We start from the raw sequence: 17,264 nt of genomic DNA on the forward strand, positions 1-17,264 counted from the left end.
GTGTCAGTATATTGATATCATTATAGTGAAGGTATCAGTATATTGACATCAGTGATAGTGAAGATGTCAGTATATTGACATCAGTGATAGTGAAGGTGTCTGTATATCGATATCAGCAATAGTGAAGGTGTCAGTATATTGACATCATTGATAGTAAAGGTGTCAGTATATTGACATCAGTGATAGTGAAGGTGTCACTCACTGTATATTGATATCAGTGATAGTGAAGGTGTTAGTATATCAATATCCGTGATAGTGAAGGTGTCTGTATATTGATATCAGTAATAGTGAAGGTGTCTGTATATTGACATCATTGATAGTGAAGGTGTCAGTATATTGACATCAGTGATAATGGTGTCAGTATATTGACATCAGTGATAGTGAAGGTGTCAGTATATTGACATCAGTGATAATGGTGTCAGTATATTGACATCAGTGATAGTGAAGGTGTCAGTATATTGACATCAGTGATAGTGAAGGTGTCACTCACTGTATATCTATATCAGTGATAGTGAAGGTGTCAGTATATCAATATCCGTGATAGTGAAGGTGTCTGTATATTGACATCAGTGATAGTGAAGGTGTCTGTATATTGACATCAGTGATAGTGAAGGTGTCAGTATATTGACATCAGTGATAGTGAAGGTGTCACTCACTGTATATCGATACCAGTGATAGTGAAGGTGTCAGTATATCAATATCCGTGATAGTGAAGCTGTCTGTATATTGATATCAGTGATAGTGAAGGTGTCTGTATATTGATATCAGTAATAGTGAAGGTGTCAGTATATTGATATCAGTGATAGTGAAGGTGTCTGTACATCTATATCAGTGACAGTGAAGGTGTCAGTATATTAACATCAGTGATAGTGAAGATGTCAGTATATTAACATCAGTGATAATGGTGTCAGTATATTGACATCAGTGATAGTGAAGGTGTATCTGTTATATCAGCAGCATGGTAGCAGTGGAAAGGTAAACAGTGAGTGCAGGACATCTTGACTGAGTGTTTCTGTACATGAGTAACACAGCTATGTGTGACAGCTGCGTGGTGCAGGGTCAGCCTGTACCGTGATTCCAAGGATCAGTCAATGTTAGTTTGATGCGCACATTAACACAGGTCATGGTGACTTTCCTCACATTAGGAGTATGGGTTGACAGACCATTTCTGAAGATATTCCTTGATAGGACATGAGGCAGATGAAGAGATGATAATGATATTAATGGTTGTTGACATAATTGCCTTAAAAGAAATTTTGAACATAATACAAGAGATTTGTAATAAGCCAACGTGTCTATCAAATGCATACGTTAAAATTTTGTTAGACATTTCAGGATAAGTGTGGCAGTATATACCATATATATTAGGAAAAAAGTATATACTTAGTGCTGTAAATGTGTTGCTATGTATTAAGTGTGAATCTGACACGTTGTGGAGGCTGAGAATTGAGATGCAGTGAATGTATTGACCAGGTAAATAACTCTCCAGTGTAGTGTATGTTACATGTGACCCTAGTCAGGTGCAGCTGTTGCTATGGAGCATCTGATATACAGATGGCTTGTTGCTGTACTGAATGTTGGTTATTGAACATTCTCTGACCTAAGTCAGTCTCTCCTGAATGGAGCTGCCTCCCTTAGATGTCACAGAAACCAAGGATGATGGGTTCAATCCCATATACCCCTCATATGTTTCTTGATATGGCAACTCCATACTTGTGTGAGGAGTTTCACTAACTGTTGAACATTTATAACAATCATCAGTTCGAGGTGATATAACAGAAATGAGTGTTCAAATTAGAGTTAGGTGTAAAATTCAACAAAACGAATTCATTCTCTTATGCTGTCATTGACAGCCTGTGTCTCTGCTATGCATAGTGACAAGCCAAACTCTATTTAATTTGTAGTCAGCTGTGCAGAGATACAGTTACTGCACCTAGTGTTGACTGAGTACAGTAATGACTGTACCTGATTGTAGTATATTTATATAATTATCTCCCACAGTATGTTTTGATGACTTTGTCTTCTTGTTTTATTTTTATTTTTATCACCAGCAACATGTTTAATTGGGGCTTATCAGAATGGACTGTCTGTCCATGTACCAGTGTGTTTGTGCATCTGTGTGTCTGTGCACATTTTTCTTTTCAGGATTATAACTTTCACCCAACTTAGCGCACAGATAGATCTGGTGGTCTGCTGGTGCCTATTGGTACTTTTGGATTTCTGAAAAAAATGTGTTTTTTGCGTTTCCATGTCAAGTTGGACAGACTGAAACTGGTGGTAGCCCTCTTTTCCAGTGCACAACGTAAAAACTGTACACTGTTTCATCATTCAGATTCAATCCTTGCATCTTGCTGTTTTTCTCCATAGGTATTGTCTTTGTAAATTTGCCACAGTGTAAATCCTGTTCTTAATATTCACAGGGACTACATTTGAACGTTTTGTTAAATTTTTTTTATTGGAAAGAGAGTCAAATGTTTTCATAGCCTTTGCTAGATTTCGTAGAAGTCAGGTTTAAAGTTATCTCCCTTCCATTGATTACCATTTGCAAAACATCAGTAACATGTAATGTCAGTCGAGATAAAAAGTAACTACCACGAAGTACTGAATGAGTTGCTTTTGGCAGTGGGGTATATTGCACTGTAACAAGTCTTTCTCTGTGTATTGTCAGCTCTGTGTTGCAAAAGTCTCCCCCTCTACTCCATCACTACAGTATTGGGCTGTGACACAGGTAGGGAGGGAGTAGAGGGAACATTGTGTCTACTGTTAGCACATCATCAGTTCTCATTATATGCCTGTTAATGATGGCGCTTACTTCACTGAAGATTGCCATTTACCAAATCAGTCATTGATTAAGTTCAATTGGATCAAAAGTCACACAAATTGGGTCATTCTGTTATCAATAGTGCCCCGGGCCCCGTGTCACACAGCGATTGTAATGCTACAACTGTGGTACCTCCTGTTCTGTAACGTAGACTTAAGACAGACAGACGCTTCTGAAACAGCAAACTGAACATTATTTTTACAGCTGTATTGATGGACTTGGGCACACTGTAATTATATAACCAGAATACATTACTACTGTATGTGATAACAAACTGTAAGTATGTACTTACTGAGGAGAAAACAGGTTATATGGATATTCTGAGGTTGGAAAATATGTAGTATTGTTCAGTTTTTCATTTGGCCACATCCTGTCTGTGGCAACACCCACCTGTCTCATCATGTAATTATTTTGATATTGATGGTATTAGGAATTGTTCTGCAGGAGATTGAGGACATTTGCTTTGTGACCTATGCCTTGTTCAATGTGATATGGGCAACCTTGTATCTGGAGCACTGGAAGAGAACCAGCTCAGAGCTTGCCTACAAGTGGGGCACTCTGGAAAGAAAAGATGAACTGATTAAGGACCCAAGACCCCTCTATAAGGTAGGAAGGTTGACAAGTTCAAGTTCAGAGCAGGGTTGTAGAATTATTTGGAAACATATTAAATAGTTATTTGAATAATTTGTGGTAGACCATTGCTTTAAAGCCAACCTGTGTCTTAATGTCAAAGAACTAGGTTTTCGGTATTGTATGATGCAATATTTGAGTGACGCAATATTTATAGCAACAGTATTTCATTGTGGTACCTTCCTTAGTTGTGTCAGGATCAGCTGATCTTCCCAGTTGTGCCCAAATAATGCTTCTTATCAGCACCATGGGTGTTATGAACCTTTTATCACGTCTTTCTTCTAAAGTAATCATAAAAAGAAAATACTGTTTCCTGATCTTCAATGTGTGGGCACTTTCAGTCATGTGGGGGATTCAGGGTTAGAACTGATTCGAAGCAACTCATGCTGGTCATAAGAGGTGATCAAATGGATTGATGGGTCAAGTTCAGTGACGTGCCTAGTACCCTGATGGTGTGGATTGTAGTTCACAATGTCAGCATCTGGATTATCTCATCCTCATTAATTATTTACCGGTCACTTTTATATTACTGGAATATTACTGATAATAGTGTTAAACAACGAAGAAAACAGAACACCTTCGGATGTTGTTTCAGGGCGACCTGGTGAAGAGTCCTGTGACAGGACGGATGCAGCCATTTTACCCATCCTGGAAACGCAACCTGTTTCGGTACCTGGTCAGCTTCCCCGTGATAGGCTTCTGTCTTTTCGTGGTGTTCGCTGTGATGCTGCTCATCTTCCAGTTGCAGGAATGGGTCAATGCCCTCATTGCGTCAGATGATATCCCATCATTCCTCCGGTTCTGCCCTAAGATCCTGCTAGCAATGTGCATAACAGTTTTTGATGAACTTTACAGAGTGATTGCGGTTTGGCTAAATGATAAGGGTAAGTGTTGATTTAGTGTTCGCTAAACAGCTTATTCAGCCATAGATTTCCAGCTGAGGAATTTCTTATGTCTAGAACCTACCACTTCATGTTGTTCTGTCACTGAATTTTTATCAGTAATGTGAAAGAGTTTTTCATAATTACATTAATAGCCATACATATTCTTCTATCTAGATTTTTGTTGTGTTTGTAGTGTGTCTCAAGTGACAAGGTAGTATTGTTGTTTTCCTTACAGAGAACTACCGATTGGAAGAAACATATGAAAATCAGCTCATTCTAAAACTAGTAATGGTAAGTTTCCAACGGTTGTCATATACATTGCAATGTGAACTGTGTGGTTGTTTGGATATTTGAGGGCAGGTATTTTCTTAACTTCATTGTTGTGGAGGATATGAGAACAAATTCCATTCATCCATGCATGTGTCCGTGCGTCTGTCACACTTTGTCAGAAGCATCCCTCTTAAACTGTTTGTGAGCAGCTTGGTACATGTGTCATTCTTCATCCTTAGATGTCCCTTTTTGGTGGTACACCCAGATATGAGTTTTGGTTTGGGCTGTTTCACTTTACCTGTAACTAGGAGGATGTCATCTTGTCTGGAGCAGATAACTAGTAGACATATTCATGAAGAATATTTTGCTTTTGTGGGGAATATTAATGACTTTGTCTCTTTGTTTCATTCTTTATGATTTCCAAAGTGACTTGTCAAGGCATTAGGAATGATGCACAATGTGTACAAATGAGCCCAGTAATAATATATGTGTTGCTTCAGTTCCAGTTTGTCAACTCATTCCTGTCCCTGTTCTACATCGCCTTCTATCTGCGGGATATGGACCGACTGAGAGAGGTAGGCTCAAGGAAACATGCTAGGATCTGTATCTCTAGTTGGACCTCAGGGGACCAGAGATCGATGTGAGAACTATGGGGTTGGAACCAAGGCTTTGTGATATTGTGCTCTAAGGTGAATTCATACATTTCGTTGAACACTATTTGGGCCTCAAAGATGGTGACATGGTCAGTCATTATCACCAACATCTTGTTTTGTTCTACTTAAGACCAATTCATGCAAAGACATTTTACTAGTTATACAATATATCATGATACGTATTGCAATATAACCTTATGTATTGCAATGTGTTATGATACACTTTGAACCTTCAGAAACTATTTCTAGTAGATATGCACGATGGTTTGTTCCCCCAGCAACTGGCAGCGCTGCTCATCACCAGGCAGGTGATCGGAAACCTGAAGGAGGCCCTCCTGCCATATCTCGTGTGGAAGGCCAAACTGTTGAAGGTGGGTCTGCAGATCACTGGACAGATGTCCCCCTCAAGTCTGGACAAGGAAATCAAGGAGATGACCAGTGGGGTCAGGCGGCGACGGCGGGGACAGGTGGGAGAGGACACACAGACAGGTGGGTTGATTGTTTGGGGCAGGGACAGGTGGGAGGGGACACGGAGAGGTGGGAGAGGACACACAGACAGGTGGGTTGATTGTTTGGGGCAGGGACAGGTGGGAGGGGACACAGGTGCAGATGGGTTGATTGCTGGGCATGGATGGGAGGGACTTCAGATGCAGGTGGGTCAGGTGCTTGGCACAGGTGGGAGGGGACACAGATGCAGATGGGTCAATTGATGAGCATGGGTAGGAGAGGACATGGAGGGATGAGGTTGACTGCTGGTTGCGGGTGAGAGAGGACATGGAGGGATGAGGCTGACTGCTGGTTGTGGGTGAGAGAGGACATGGAGGGATGAGGCTGACTGCTGGTTGCGGGTGAGAGAGGACATGGAGGGATGAGGCTGACTGCTGGTTGCGGGTGAGAGAGGACATGGAGGGATGAGGCTGACTGCTGGTTTCGAGTGAGAGAGGACATGGAGGGATGAGGCTGACTGCTGGTTGCGGGTGAGAGAGGACATGGAGGGATGAGGCTGACAGCTGGTTGCGGGTGAGAGAGGACATGGAGGGATGAGGTTGACTGCTGGTTGTGGGTGAGAGAGGACATGGAGGGATGAGGCTGACTGCTGGTTGTGGGTGAGATAGGACATGGAGGGATGAGGCTGACAGCTGGGCACGGATGGGAGAGGACATGGATAGTGGAGGTTGACTGCTTGGCATGGATGGGAGACGGCATGGAGGGAGGTGAACTGCTGGGGTAAGGAAAAATATGGGATGGTGTAGGGTTGCAGGAACTAAATTTATGGGTTAGGTATTAGTGCTAGCTGCTAGAGTAGAAAGGGTGACGAGTGATTGTGGTGAGTGAAGGGATTTAGTTGTTATTTGTCGTCACTCATCCGATACCTATTTAATGTAAATGTCGCTAAGTTAATGAGATGATATCTTTTGTTGACAGTTGACAACACGCCTGAACAGGAGCAGGTGGAGACAGAACCCAGTCCTGGTGAGGAAAGTCCCCAGCAGCATTTGGCCAACAACATCCTACACAAGGAGAAGCAGGAGGACCCTGTGATAGAGACGAGTCAGTCCCCACTCGGGGAGAAGATGAGCGGACCAACACTCACGCAGGCAGAGGTTGAGAGTGCCATGAAGAAGGTGGGTAGTGTTAAGAGGCAGGGTGAGTTGAGGGGATGTGGGTTGAGTTGATGGGATGTGGGGTGAATTGATGGGAGGTGGGGTGAATAGATGGAGGTGGGGTGAGTGGATGGGAGGGGGAGTGAGTTGATGGGAGGCTGGGCGAGTTGATGGGAGGTGGGGCGAGTTGATGGGAGGTGGGGTGAGTTGATGGGAGGTGGGGTGAATAGATGGGAGGTTGGGCAAGTTGATGGGATGTGGGGTGAGTTGATGGGAGGTGGGTTGAGTGGATGGGAGGTTGGGCGAGTTGATGGGAGTTGGGGCAAGTTGATTGGAGGTTGGGCGAGTTGATGGGATGAGTGGATGGTAGGTGGGGTGAATAGATGGGAGGCTGGGCAAGTTGATGGGATGTGGAGTGAGTTGATGGGAGGTGGGGTGAGTGGATGGGAAGTGGGGTGAATAGATGGGAGGTTGGGCAAGTTGATGGGATGTGGGGTGAGTTGATGGGATGTGGGGTGAGTTGATGGGAGGTGGGGTGAATAGATGGGAGGTTGGGCGAGTTGATGGGAGGTGGGGTAAGTTGATGGGAGGTGGGACAAGTTGATGGGAGGTGGGGTGAGTGGATGGTAGGTTGGGCGAGTTGATGGTAGGTTGGGCAAGTTGATGGGAGGTGGGGCGAGTTGATGGAATGAGTGGATGGGATGAGTGGATGGTAGGTGGGGTGAATAGATGGAAGGTTGGGTGAGTTGATGGGATGTGGGGTGAGTTGATGGGAGGTGGGCTGAGTTGATGGGAGGTGGGGTGAATAGATGGCAGGTGGGGTGAGTTGATGGGATGTGGGGTGAGTTGATTGGAGGTGGGGTGAATAGATTGGAGGCGGGGCAAGTTGATGGGATGTGGGGTAAGTGGATGGGAGGTTGGGCGAGTTGATGGGAGGTGGGGCAAGTTGATGGGAGGCTGGGCAAGTTGATGGGATGTGGGATGAGTGGATGGGAGGTGGGGTGAATAGATGGGAGGTGGGGTGAGTTGATGGGATGTGGGGTGAGTGGGTGGGAGGTTGGGTGGGTTGATGGGAGGTGGGGCGAGTTGATGGGAGGTTGGGCAAGTTGATGGGATGTGGGATGAGTGGATGGGAGGTGGGGTTAATAAATGGGAGGTTGGGTGAGTGGATGGGACGTGGGGCATGTTGATGGGAGGTGGGGTGAGTGGATGGGAGATGGGGTGAGTTGGTGGGAGGTTGGGCAAGTTGATGGGAGGTGGGACAAGATGATGGGAGATGGGGTGAGTTGGTGGGAGGTGAGGTGAATAGATGGGATGTAGGGCGAGTTGATGGGAGGTGGGGTGAGTTGATGGGAGGTGGGGTGAATAGATGGGAGGTGGGATGAGTTGATGGGATGTGGGGTGAGTGGGTGAGAGGTTGGGCGAGTTGATGGGAGGTGGGGCGAGTTGATGGGAGGTCGGGCAAGTTGATGGGATGTGGGATGAGTGGATGGGAGGTGGGGTTAATAAATGGGAGGTGGGGTGAGTGGATGGGAGATGGGGTGAGTTGGTGGGAGGTTGGGCAAGTTGATGGGAGATGGGGTGAGTGGATGGGAGATGGGGTGAATGGATGGGAGGTTGGGTGAGTTGATGGGAGGTGAGGTGAATAGATGGGATGTAGGGCGAGTTGATGGGAGGTGGGGTGAGTTGATGGGAGGTTTGGGCGAGTTGAGATGTCTGTTCCCCACATACTGACTGATATGCAAAGTTAGATTTGTAATGTCTGTTCTCCAGTATGAGGACACCTACGAGGACTACCTTGAGATGTTCATCCAGTTTGGCTATGTGACACTCTTCTCCTCGGCCTTTCCTCTAGCAGCCCTGTGTGCCCTGCTTAACAACATCATCGAGATCCGGAGCGACGCCTTCAAGCTTTGTGTCAATCATCAGCGCCCATTTGGCAAACGTGTGGAGAACATTGGCATCTGGCAGGTAGGTCATCACTCTGTTTTATATCTGTCCCTGTGGTAGGTGTGCTGGTCAATCACTGCAATCATGACTCTGTAAATATTGACAACTTTCCTCCACCTACAGCTCAACAAATTTACTCTGAACACAAATTTGATAATTTCTAAGCTTGCCATGCTGTTTGTCTTGCGAATGTTCACTGCAAACTGTCCATTCCTGTCATCCCTGTTGTCTTGTAGTGCTTCATGCTTTATGTAGTAGTGTTTCATATTTTTGTAAGAGATGACTGTACAGTTTTGTCATATTTTCCTGACACTGAGAGTCATTTTCATGACATCAACCACGTCTGTGTCATGCTCCAACTGATGTCATGCAGTGTATGAAACAAGCCTATCTGACTAGCTGAGACAGGCTAGATTTCTGACAGTCTGTGCTTACACATAACCAGGCTGATGGTCTTTTTATCATTTTTGATATCATGTTCCATACATGGTTAAATTCAATTTTGGCTGGTAATATTTTGAAGCTAACAGTCCTGATGTCTGTCTGTGTTTTTTGCTTATTTCATATACTGTATCAGGCAAAAGATACTGGTTCACAGATGGAAATATTGCTGGCTGACGCTGCATCAACAGCAAGTCACTTACTCAGGTCAAAAGGTAAATAATCCAACAACAGACATTGGACATTTGATGGTCCTACTGTTTGTGCACTATGTGATTGGGCATTGATTGTTTGGGCAGGATGCCTTAGAGGTGATGGGAGTGATTGCTGTCATTGTCAACTGTGCCCTGATTGGGATGTCTGGACTGACACACAGAATGATGCCCAACATGGATGACAGCACCACCATCATCATCGTCATTGTACTTGAGGTAGGTGACATCGTCATCATTGTACCATGGGTAGGTCACATGGCTATCATTGTACTGTAGGTAGGTGACGTCATCATCATTGTACTAGGGGTTGGTGGCATTGTCGTCATCATACTTGAGGTAGGTGACATTGACATCATTGTACTAGGGGTCGGTGACATCATTGTACTACGGGCAGGTGACATTGTTGTTGTACTAGAGGTAGGTGACATTGTCATCATTGTACTATGGGTAGGTCACATGGCTGTCATTGTACTGTAGGTATGCAAGGTATTATCATTGTACTGGAAGTAGACGTTGTGGTGTTTAGCAACCCTTGCCTTCTGTGAGAGGCGGCATATGGGATGATTTGGTCAAACAACATGGTTGATGCATGTTAGTGTATTCCAAGTGCATCAGGAAGCCAGAGAAACTTCACAAGTGTGTGTTTTATCCAAAGGTTGTGTGTCTGTTGCAGCATCTGATCCTATTGCTCAAGTTCTCTATTGCCTATGCTATTCCTGACATCCCTGACTGGGTGGCGCTGGAAATGGCCAAGGTGGAGTTCCAGCGGAGAGAGGCCCTCAAGGTGAGTTATTGAACAGTGATGGGGTATGATGCTCTTAGTCACTGTCTTCATAGAGTATGTTGGTCTCACAGTAGGATATAGTAGTCTTACAGTGGGATATAGTGGTGTGATGGGATATAGTGGTGTGATGGGATATAGTGGTCTTATTATGGGATATTGTGTTTTCAACATGGTGTATAATGATCTTACAATGGGATATATTGGTCTCACAATAGGATATTTACATATCATTTACCTTAGAACAGTCTACGTTTTTATCATTATAGTTTCCAAGAGATCATTAGTTGCATTTAGCTCAACAATCCTCAGCTCACTCACCACTGTTTAAACACAGGGACAGTTGTACATCTTGTCATCTTTCTATTATAAGTAATTTCCTTTGCTCTTTCTACACGCAAATATTGTATTTTCTGAAGATTAATGTAAAGGCCTAAGATGGATTGTACAAGTTTTGCAACCAAGTTTCATTGTATGATGAATGAATTCTTTAATTCTTGTTAATAATTTTTTTAGAGACTTGAAGCTCAGACGTCACCAGGACTTAACTCACCAGACATTAGACGTCGCTGTCCATCTGAAAACCTGTCAGATAGTCCTCGCCAGAGCAGACCCCCTGACAGTCCCAGGAACCCAAACCCTGTGCCTTCTACCCTCCCTGGGCTCCGGCCTGCCCCTCAAGCTGCTCCCCAGCCTCCCCCAAGGGGGTCCCTCACTCAGAGTGCAGGGCGGGGCACTAGTGCTCCCCCATATGGTCACTGTCCATCTATTCCATCACGTTCACCGATTGTGCGTAGTCCAGATCATAGAGGTCAAGTCAGTAGTTCTCAAAAACGGCAGCATCCAAGCACTGATCCTTGGAGCCAGGCGCAAGGTGAAGGTGAGGTGCATGGTTTTTCAACAGAGCTTAGAGGTCATCCGAGTGGTAGATCTGTGCCCAGAAGTCAGTCATCATCATCCATTCAGACGTCCAACTCACCACCTGGTGGTGCTAGATGTCGTAGTGTCCCAAAGTGTTCCTCAGAGGCTGTGTCTGAGCCTTTGAACAAAACAAGTCATCAGTCAAGGGAGAGCCTTGAGAGGACCAGTGATGGATCATGTGTTGATGGTCAGAGACACACTTCTCAATCCTGCAACAGAATGGAATCTGTAAGAGGAACTACCTGCAAGTCATCTGATTCACAGTTTCATCTGTCGTCTTACAGATCGGAGCAGATGATGAATGCTCAGAACTCTGATGCTCGACGTATGGTCACACGACGTACGTCAGATTCTCATATCCAGTCTCAGTCTTCCTCCAACTCATCACAATCCCCAGATCATAATCCTCAGTTAAGTTCACGGTCGGAGTCAACTGAAATCATTTCAGAATCGGGAAAGAGTTACAGAAGTGACCGAGACTACATGACAGTTATTCCAGGAGGAAGCATCATCCAGCGCCACCCACACATGGCCTCAAGTGACTCCCAGTCCAGGAAAGATGCTAGCTCCAGCTAGGTTGTGGACATGTCATGAGTTGCAGCTTCACAGTAGCAGCAGTAACCTTTGTTGCTAGGTAATGGACAGGTGCTTCTCATGACCTCTCCATCAAGATGAATACTTCTGGTGTTGGTGTTGAAGAACATGTTTAACTTTTCATGATTTTTAGGGGAATGTGTAACAGAAGTTTATGTAGCATGGATCAATATCAGTGAGCTTTAGTTTTGACATTCATGAATTCCGTTAAATGAAGTTTGGCAGAACTGCACTGTTGATAATGAGACAAGTATCAGAATGCATTTTTTTGTTTTTCCTGAGCACACATGAATGTTTTAATTATATTGTAAAGTCCAGAAAAGGCATTTTCTTTGTACAGTGACACTTGCTCACTTTAACTCCATTTTAGCTTGACTCAGCAGATTAGGGTTATAGTTTTGGTGCTTTACTGGAGCTGTTTACTGTCAGCACTTGCCTACGATGTACATATTCCTCTTTATTTTGGGCTAGCATTGCATGGACTGATTTCGTATTGGTCAACTGGCTCCACCGATTAAGGTAGACGTCATAGAGTTTCTCGAAGGGAACTTGATTCATGTAGGCTTGAGACTTTGTCCATTTTCGAAAAGATTTTTAATGTGAAAAGACTTGATGTATTTCTTTTTGGACGACTCTACACTACCTTGTGATCCTGCTTCATGTCCTCACAAGATCCAACCTATGCTGCTGTGCCTCAGGAGCATGGTTAATGGCGTTAACTTGTATCAGGGATAAAATTGTTGTTCTCAATTGATTAAGCAAAGTTTACAAATAGATCCAGAGTCAGTTAGGGTCAGCCTACAATAATATACTCGAAGGGAGTTGCTGTTTGTATAATTTGTGATAAAGGCATGTACTGCTATAGATAATGTTCACAATCCTAGTATTTTAGAATTATTTCCTTCTGATATGAATAATCATAATATGATTCTATGCCACTCTGTCCCTGGAATGTAGACCACTGTTTGTCAGGCAGTAAACTTCTACGTACTTCAGAAAATAGCATTTTCCAGTGAAGGAGAATTTTTACTTTCCACTGATTTAGTTATTTGATGTCTATAGGTTTGTAGCCATCCTCCTTTGCACAATGTCTCAGTTGTCTTGTGCTATGGATCAAAACCTAATCCTTTCTCCGTGCCTGGTGTTCAGAGTGCACCTCTGCTTCCCCTTCATCTTGTAACAGACACAGAATTGCTCTGTTGGTGGTGTAACATGATGGTTGATATAACCATTGCATGTTTTGTGTCCAACTTGAAATGAAGTGGTGGCATCCAAGATGTTTATTGTAGTAGCATAGAGAAACTTTCATAATCCAGACTGAAATAGTGCTGTTACACAGCCAGAAACTGGGAACTGACCCTCAAGGGGCTATGTGAAACTGTATGTTATTATTGCTCAATACATGTCATTTGTGTATATTGGAACTTTCAAGCACATCCATCATGCTGTACATGGTTTGTTGTTTGATCCTGACTTTGTCTTGTCAGACTTTTATCTGCATGTGATGCAAGTGTGTTTGTTCTGTTTACTTGCACATTGGTAGGTGTTGAGCATCGTATAGTGACCTGTACAGGTCACACTGCTCTTGTGTATGTGCATGTGATGGTTGTGCTGCACAAGGGCTGCGTGTTGACAATGTCCATTGCTGTCTTATTGCTGTTTTACTTACTACCAACACAAAATCTTTACAATATGAACTGATACATTTTACCGAAGTTGATAATGTATGTTATTTGTTATGGAGTGTGCCACATGTTATTTACAACATATCATATACCACAGGAAGTCATTATTCCGCATCACCTGTATCTGGCAATCAACAGAGTACCACCCTGCCCATTCGACGTTTATAGACACAGATATTTAAAATTGTTTACATTCCACCCATGCTGGGAGTAGGGAACTGATTGCTTGGACACATTTGAAAAGGGTGTATTTTATAAGGTATCTTCTAAATTGTTCATTTCACGAGTGCTGTTTCACGTTTGAATTTGCTTAAACAGCTGTACATGATGTGCCCATGAAGCACTTGTTAGGTGTTTGTATATAGAGTTTTTCTATATGGAGACAAGTTTGTTACAGAATTATTTCTCAGGGTTTTATGGTAGTTTTACAATGGTGCTCTTCTAGACTTCTTTGTCCCTGTCCCTTTGAGACCTTGCCTTAAGTCTTTGTGTCGTGTTTACACGTACCAGGTGTGAGTTTTCTGTTGTTGAGTGGTGTTGTGGTATTACAGGAAAGCCTACACTGTATCCTGTCAAATGTAAACAGTCTAGTAAATATGTGAGAAAACAGTGAACGCCAACAACGAACATTTATTCATGCATTTTACTGATAGCTCACTCATAACTGGTTGATATTTTATAGTGGTAAGGTATTTTACTGATTCGTGAAGATAACATCCTGGCTCACCTGTTACTGGTTGATATTTTATAGTGGTAAGTTATTTTACTGATACGTGAAGATAACATCCTGGCTCACCTGTTACTGGTTGATCTTTTATAGTGGTAAGTTATTTTACTGCTAAGTGAAGATAACATCCTGGCTCACCTGTTACTGGTTCATATTTTATAGTGGTAAGTTATTTTACTGATACGTGAAGATAACATCCTGGCTCACCGGTTACTGGTTGATGTTTTATAGTGGTAAGTTATTTAACTGCTAAGTGAAGATAACATCCTGGCTCACCGGTTACTGGTTGATATTTTATAGTGGTAAGTTATTTTACTGCTAAGTGAAGATAACATCCTGGCTCACCTGTTACTGGTTGATGTTTTATAGTGGTAAGTTATTTTACTGCTAAGTGAAGATAACATCCTGGCTCACCTGTTACTGGTTGATGTTTTATAGTGGTAAGTTATTTTACTGCTAAGTGAAGATAACATCCTGGCTCACCTGTTACTGGTTGATGTTTTATAGTGGTAAGTTATTTTACTGATACGTGAAGATAACATCCTGGCTCACCTGTTACTGGTTGATCTTTTATAGTGGTAAGTTATTTTACTGCTAAGTGAAGATAACATCCTGGCTCACCTGTTACTGGTTGATGTTTTATAGTGGTAAGTTATTTTACTGATGCGTGATCCTGCCATCTGGCTCACCTGTTATTTTCGTTATCTGCTTGCCAAACACTTTTGTCAAGCAGTTCCAAAGACTCTTCATGTATTGAACTACGCTTTGAGAGTGTTTTGAGAATGATGACCCATACCCACTGTGTCACAGACCGGTGGCAGGTTTCATTTCACAAGAACAAACAACTGAATTCTGAATGAGATACAAAATATGCCAGACTTTAAGTTTATGAAAGGATTCTCTGTTTTGACTAGAATTATTATCTTAGTAACTATTAGTAATAGATTTCACATGCAAAAGCTTAAATCCTGTTGGCAAAGTACATTGTTGTTTTTACATCTTCACATCTTTGTTGAGTCCCTTTGATTCAGATGGTATATCTTCCAGCACTGGTGGTTTTAGGTGAACAGTGTGCACAAGGTAATAGACTTTTAGATAGACTGTGTAGAAACAGATACAGAAATGAAACTTTGTTGAGTAATACCTAGCACCACTGGCTTTATAGTGGTTGTGGCAACGTAATTGTGCCCTTTATAGAGTGACACTTTGACTGTTTAAACCAGGTGAATATTTTGAATGCTCTAGTACAATATTAAACTGACAAGACGACACACAGTAAGGACACTCATGGCTCAGGTGCTCTGTTTGCTGGATGTCATGTTTGTATGTCAGTTGTTGCTTTCGATATAGTGGTTGATATTTGTAATAAGATGATGATGATGATGATGATGATGATGATATTGCAATATACACCAACTGATGACAAGTGTTGGCAAGGTGAGATAATTTGCAATATATATCAGCTGATGACAAGTGTTGGCAGGGTGAGATAATGTTGCAGTATACATCAGCTGGTGACAAGTGTCAGGAGGGTGAGATAATGTTGCAGTATACATCAGCTGGTGACAAGTGTCAGGAGGGTAAGGTTATTTCTTTTGCCAAACTTCTGATGACAGTACACATTTCATTCTTAGACCACAATGAGTTCATTTTTATGCATTATTTCCAACATTTTCAAATGTGTGAAGCAGGTAGAAGCTTGTTTTTGAAACCGAACCCTAGAAGACTCATGTAAGTAAACAAACTGTCAATAGCTGCCAGTCCAAAGATGATTGGTTGATTTCCACTCGAAATTCCTTTCAAGGTATTTTCTGGGTTTTTTTTGAGTGAATATTCTAGACTTCAAGACATGATACTGGCACCTTGTCAAACACAGTGTGTAAAGAATGTAGTCAGCTTTGATATTCAGCATCTAAAATGCTACTTAATGATATTAATATGTAATTCAGAGTGTACAAATGAAATGAGTGTTTTCGAAGATTTTTCCTTTTTAAAGGACTCCAGTTATCAAACTTTGGCAGTTTTACAGTTTTGTCAGTTCCCTTTAATCGTGTAGTGTTAAAGTGACCTATTGTTTTGCTTGCAGGTTTGGTCTTATCCTGGTTCCTTAATCACCAGGTTGTATCTAGTCCCTATGCTTGTCTTGTTATGGTTTTGTTATTTTTTCACTGCCATGTTAACTGTTTTTTCTCTTTAGTATTCCAGTATGTTTTTTAATCCAGTCATAATAATGTTCTATGAGGTTTTTGTTTTGTTCATCTTTGAACATGTATTTTGTCATTTCTGTGAAGTCCTGAATATGTACATGCAACTGGTTACAATGGCAATACCTGCTAGATTACCAGGTATGATGAATAGTAGTGTTATGATGCTCCATTCAGAGTCTGGATGGTGTTTGGAATTGCCGTACAGAGTTATCTGCCCTGAGTGTCCATATCCTGCAAGCATGGACATTCTTATTACAACAGCTTGGCAAAGATCTCGATATCGTTCCAATCTGTGGAGTACATATATTCATGTAGTACTTCAGCATTGCTGCTGTAGGAAGTGCCACATAGGGCACTGACTCTACCATACATGATATCATGGTTGCTTTATTGGGGGTTTGTCAAGGAAATTCACTTTGTTTGGACTTACTTCAAACCCCTGAACTTCCTTTATCATTGTTTTGATGATTATTTCAAACCCCTGAATGTTCACTCTTTGTTTTCATGATAAGGAAACTCTGATGCCATAACATAAAACTGAAACTTTTGTATCAGTCTTAAACTTTTGGCCATAAGCCAAAAGCCAAGCATCCAAACAGTATTTTTGAATGTGAAACATCTGGATGAATGAAGTTCCATTCAAACAACAATCTGTGTGCTTGATCAAATGTGTGTCATCTTTAGTTATTTGTTAAAACTGGTGATGTCCACATAATGAATTCACATCAGTAATATCTCCAAGAGTTGGGATTTCTGACCAACTGAAATAATTCTCTTCATATTATTGTTGATGTATCAGAGGACAATAGTGGATATCACGGACAAGGAATTGTCTCTTGGCATCAGTATTCTTCATTGTTATTAGATTCTTTAGCCAATTA

At 42.3% G+C, this 17,264-nt stretch overlaps 1 protein-coding gene across 2 annotated transcripts in view; it reads left to right on the forward strand.

Moving 5' to 3' along the window:
- LOC137278669 (anoctamin-8-like) overlaps positions 1–11,830 on the forward strand; it is a 53,820-nt gene extending 41,990 nt beyond the window's left edge. For both annotated transcript variants that reach the window (XM_067811174.1, XM_067811175.1), the window contains exons 6-15: positions 3,266–3,427; positions 4,047–4,335; positions 4,571–4,626; positions 5,106–5,180; positions 5,537–5,747; positions 6,684–6,883; positions 8,636–8,833; positions 9,553–9,684; positions 10,142–10,252; positions 10,766–11,830. In XM_067811174.1, coding sequence (XP_067667275.1) covers positions 3,266–3,427; positions 4,047–4,335; positions 4,571–4,626; positions 5,106–5,180; positions 5,537–5,747; positions 6,684–6,883; positions 8,636–8,833; positions 9,553–9,684; positions 10,142–10,252; positions 10,766–11,746 — 2,415 coding nt within the window. In that variant the 3' untranslated portion in view covers positions 11,747–11,830. The remainder of the gene's footprint in view (positions 1–3,265; positions 3,428–4,046; positions 4,336–4,570; positions 4,627–5,105; positions 5,181–5,536; positions 5,748–6,683; positions 6,884–8,635; positions 8,834–9,552; positions 9,685–10,141; positions 10,253–10,765) is intronic.
- The last annotated feature ends 5,434 nt before the right edge of the window (positions 11,831–17,264 follow it).

This window comes from Haliotis asinina, chromosome 3 (genome assembly GCF_037392515.1).
Source record: "Haliotis asinina isolate JCU_RB_2024 chromosome 3, JCU_Hal_asi_v2, whole genome shotgun sequence".
NCBI classification, from domain to species: Eukaryota; Metazoa; Mollusca; class Gastropoda; order Lepetellida; family Haliotidae; genus Haliotis; species Haliotis asinina.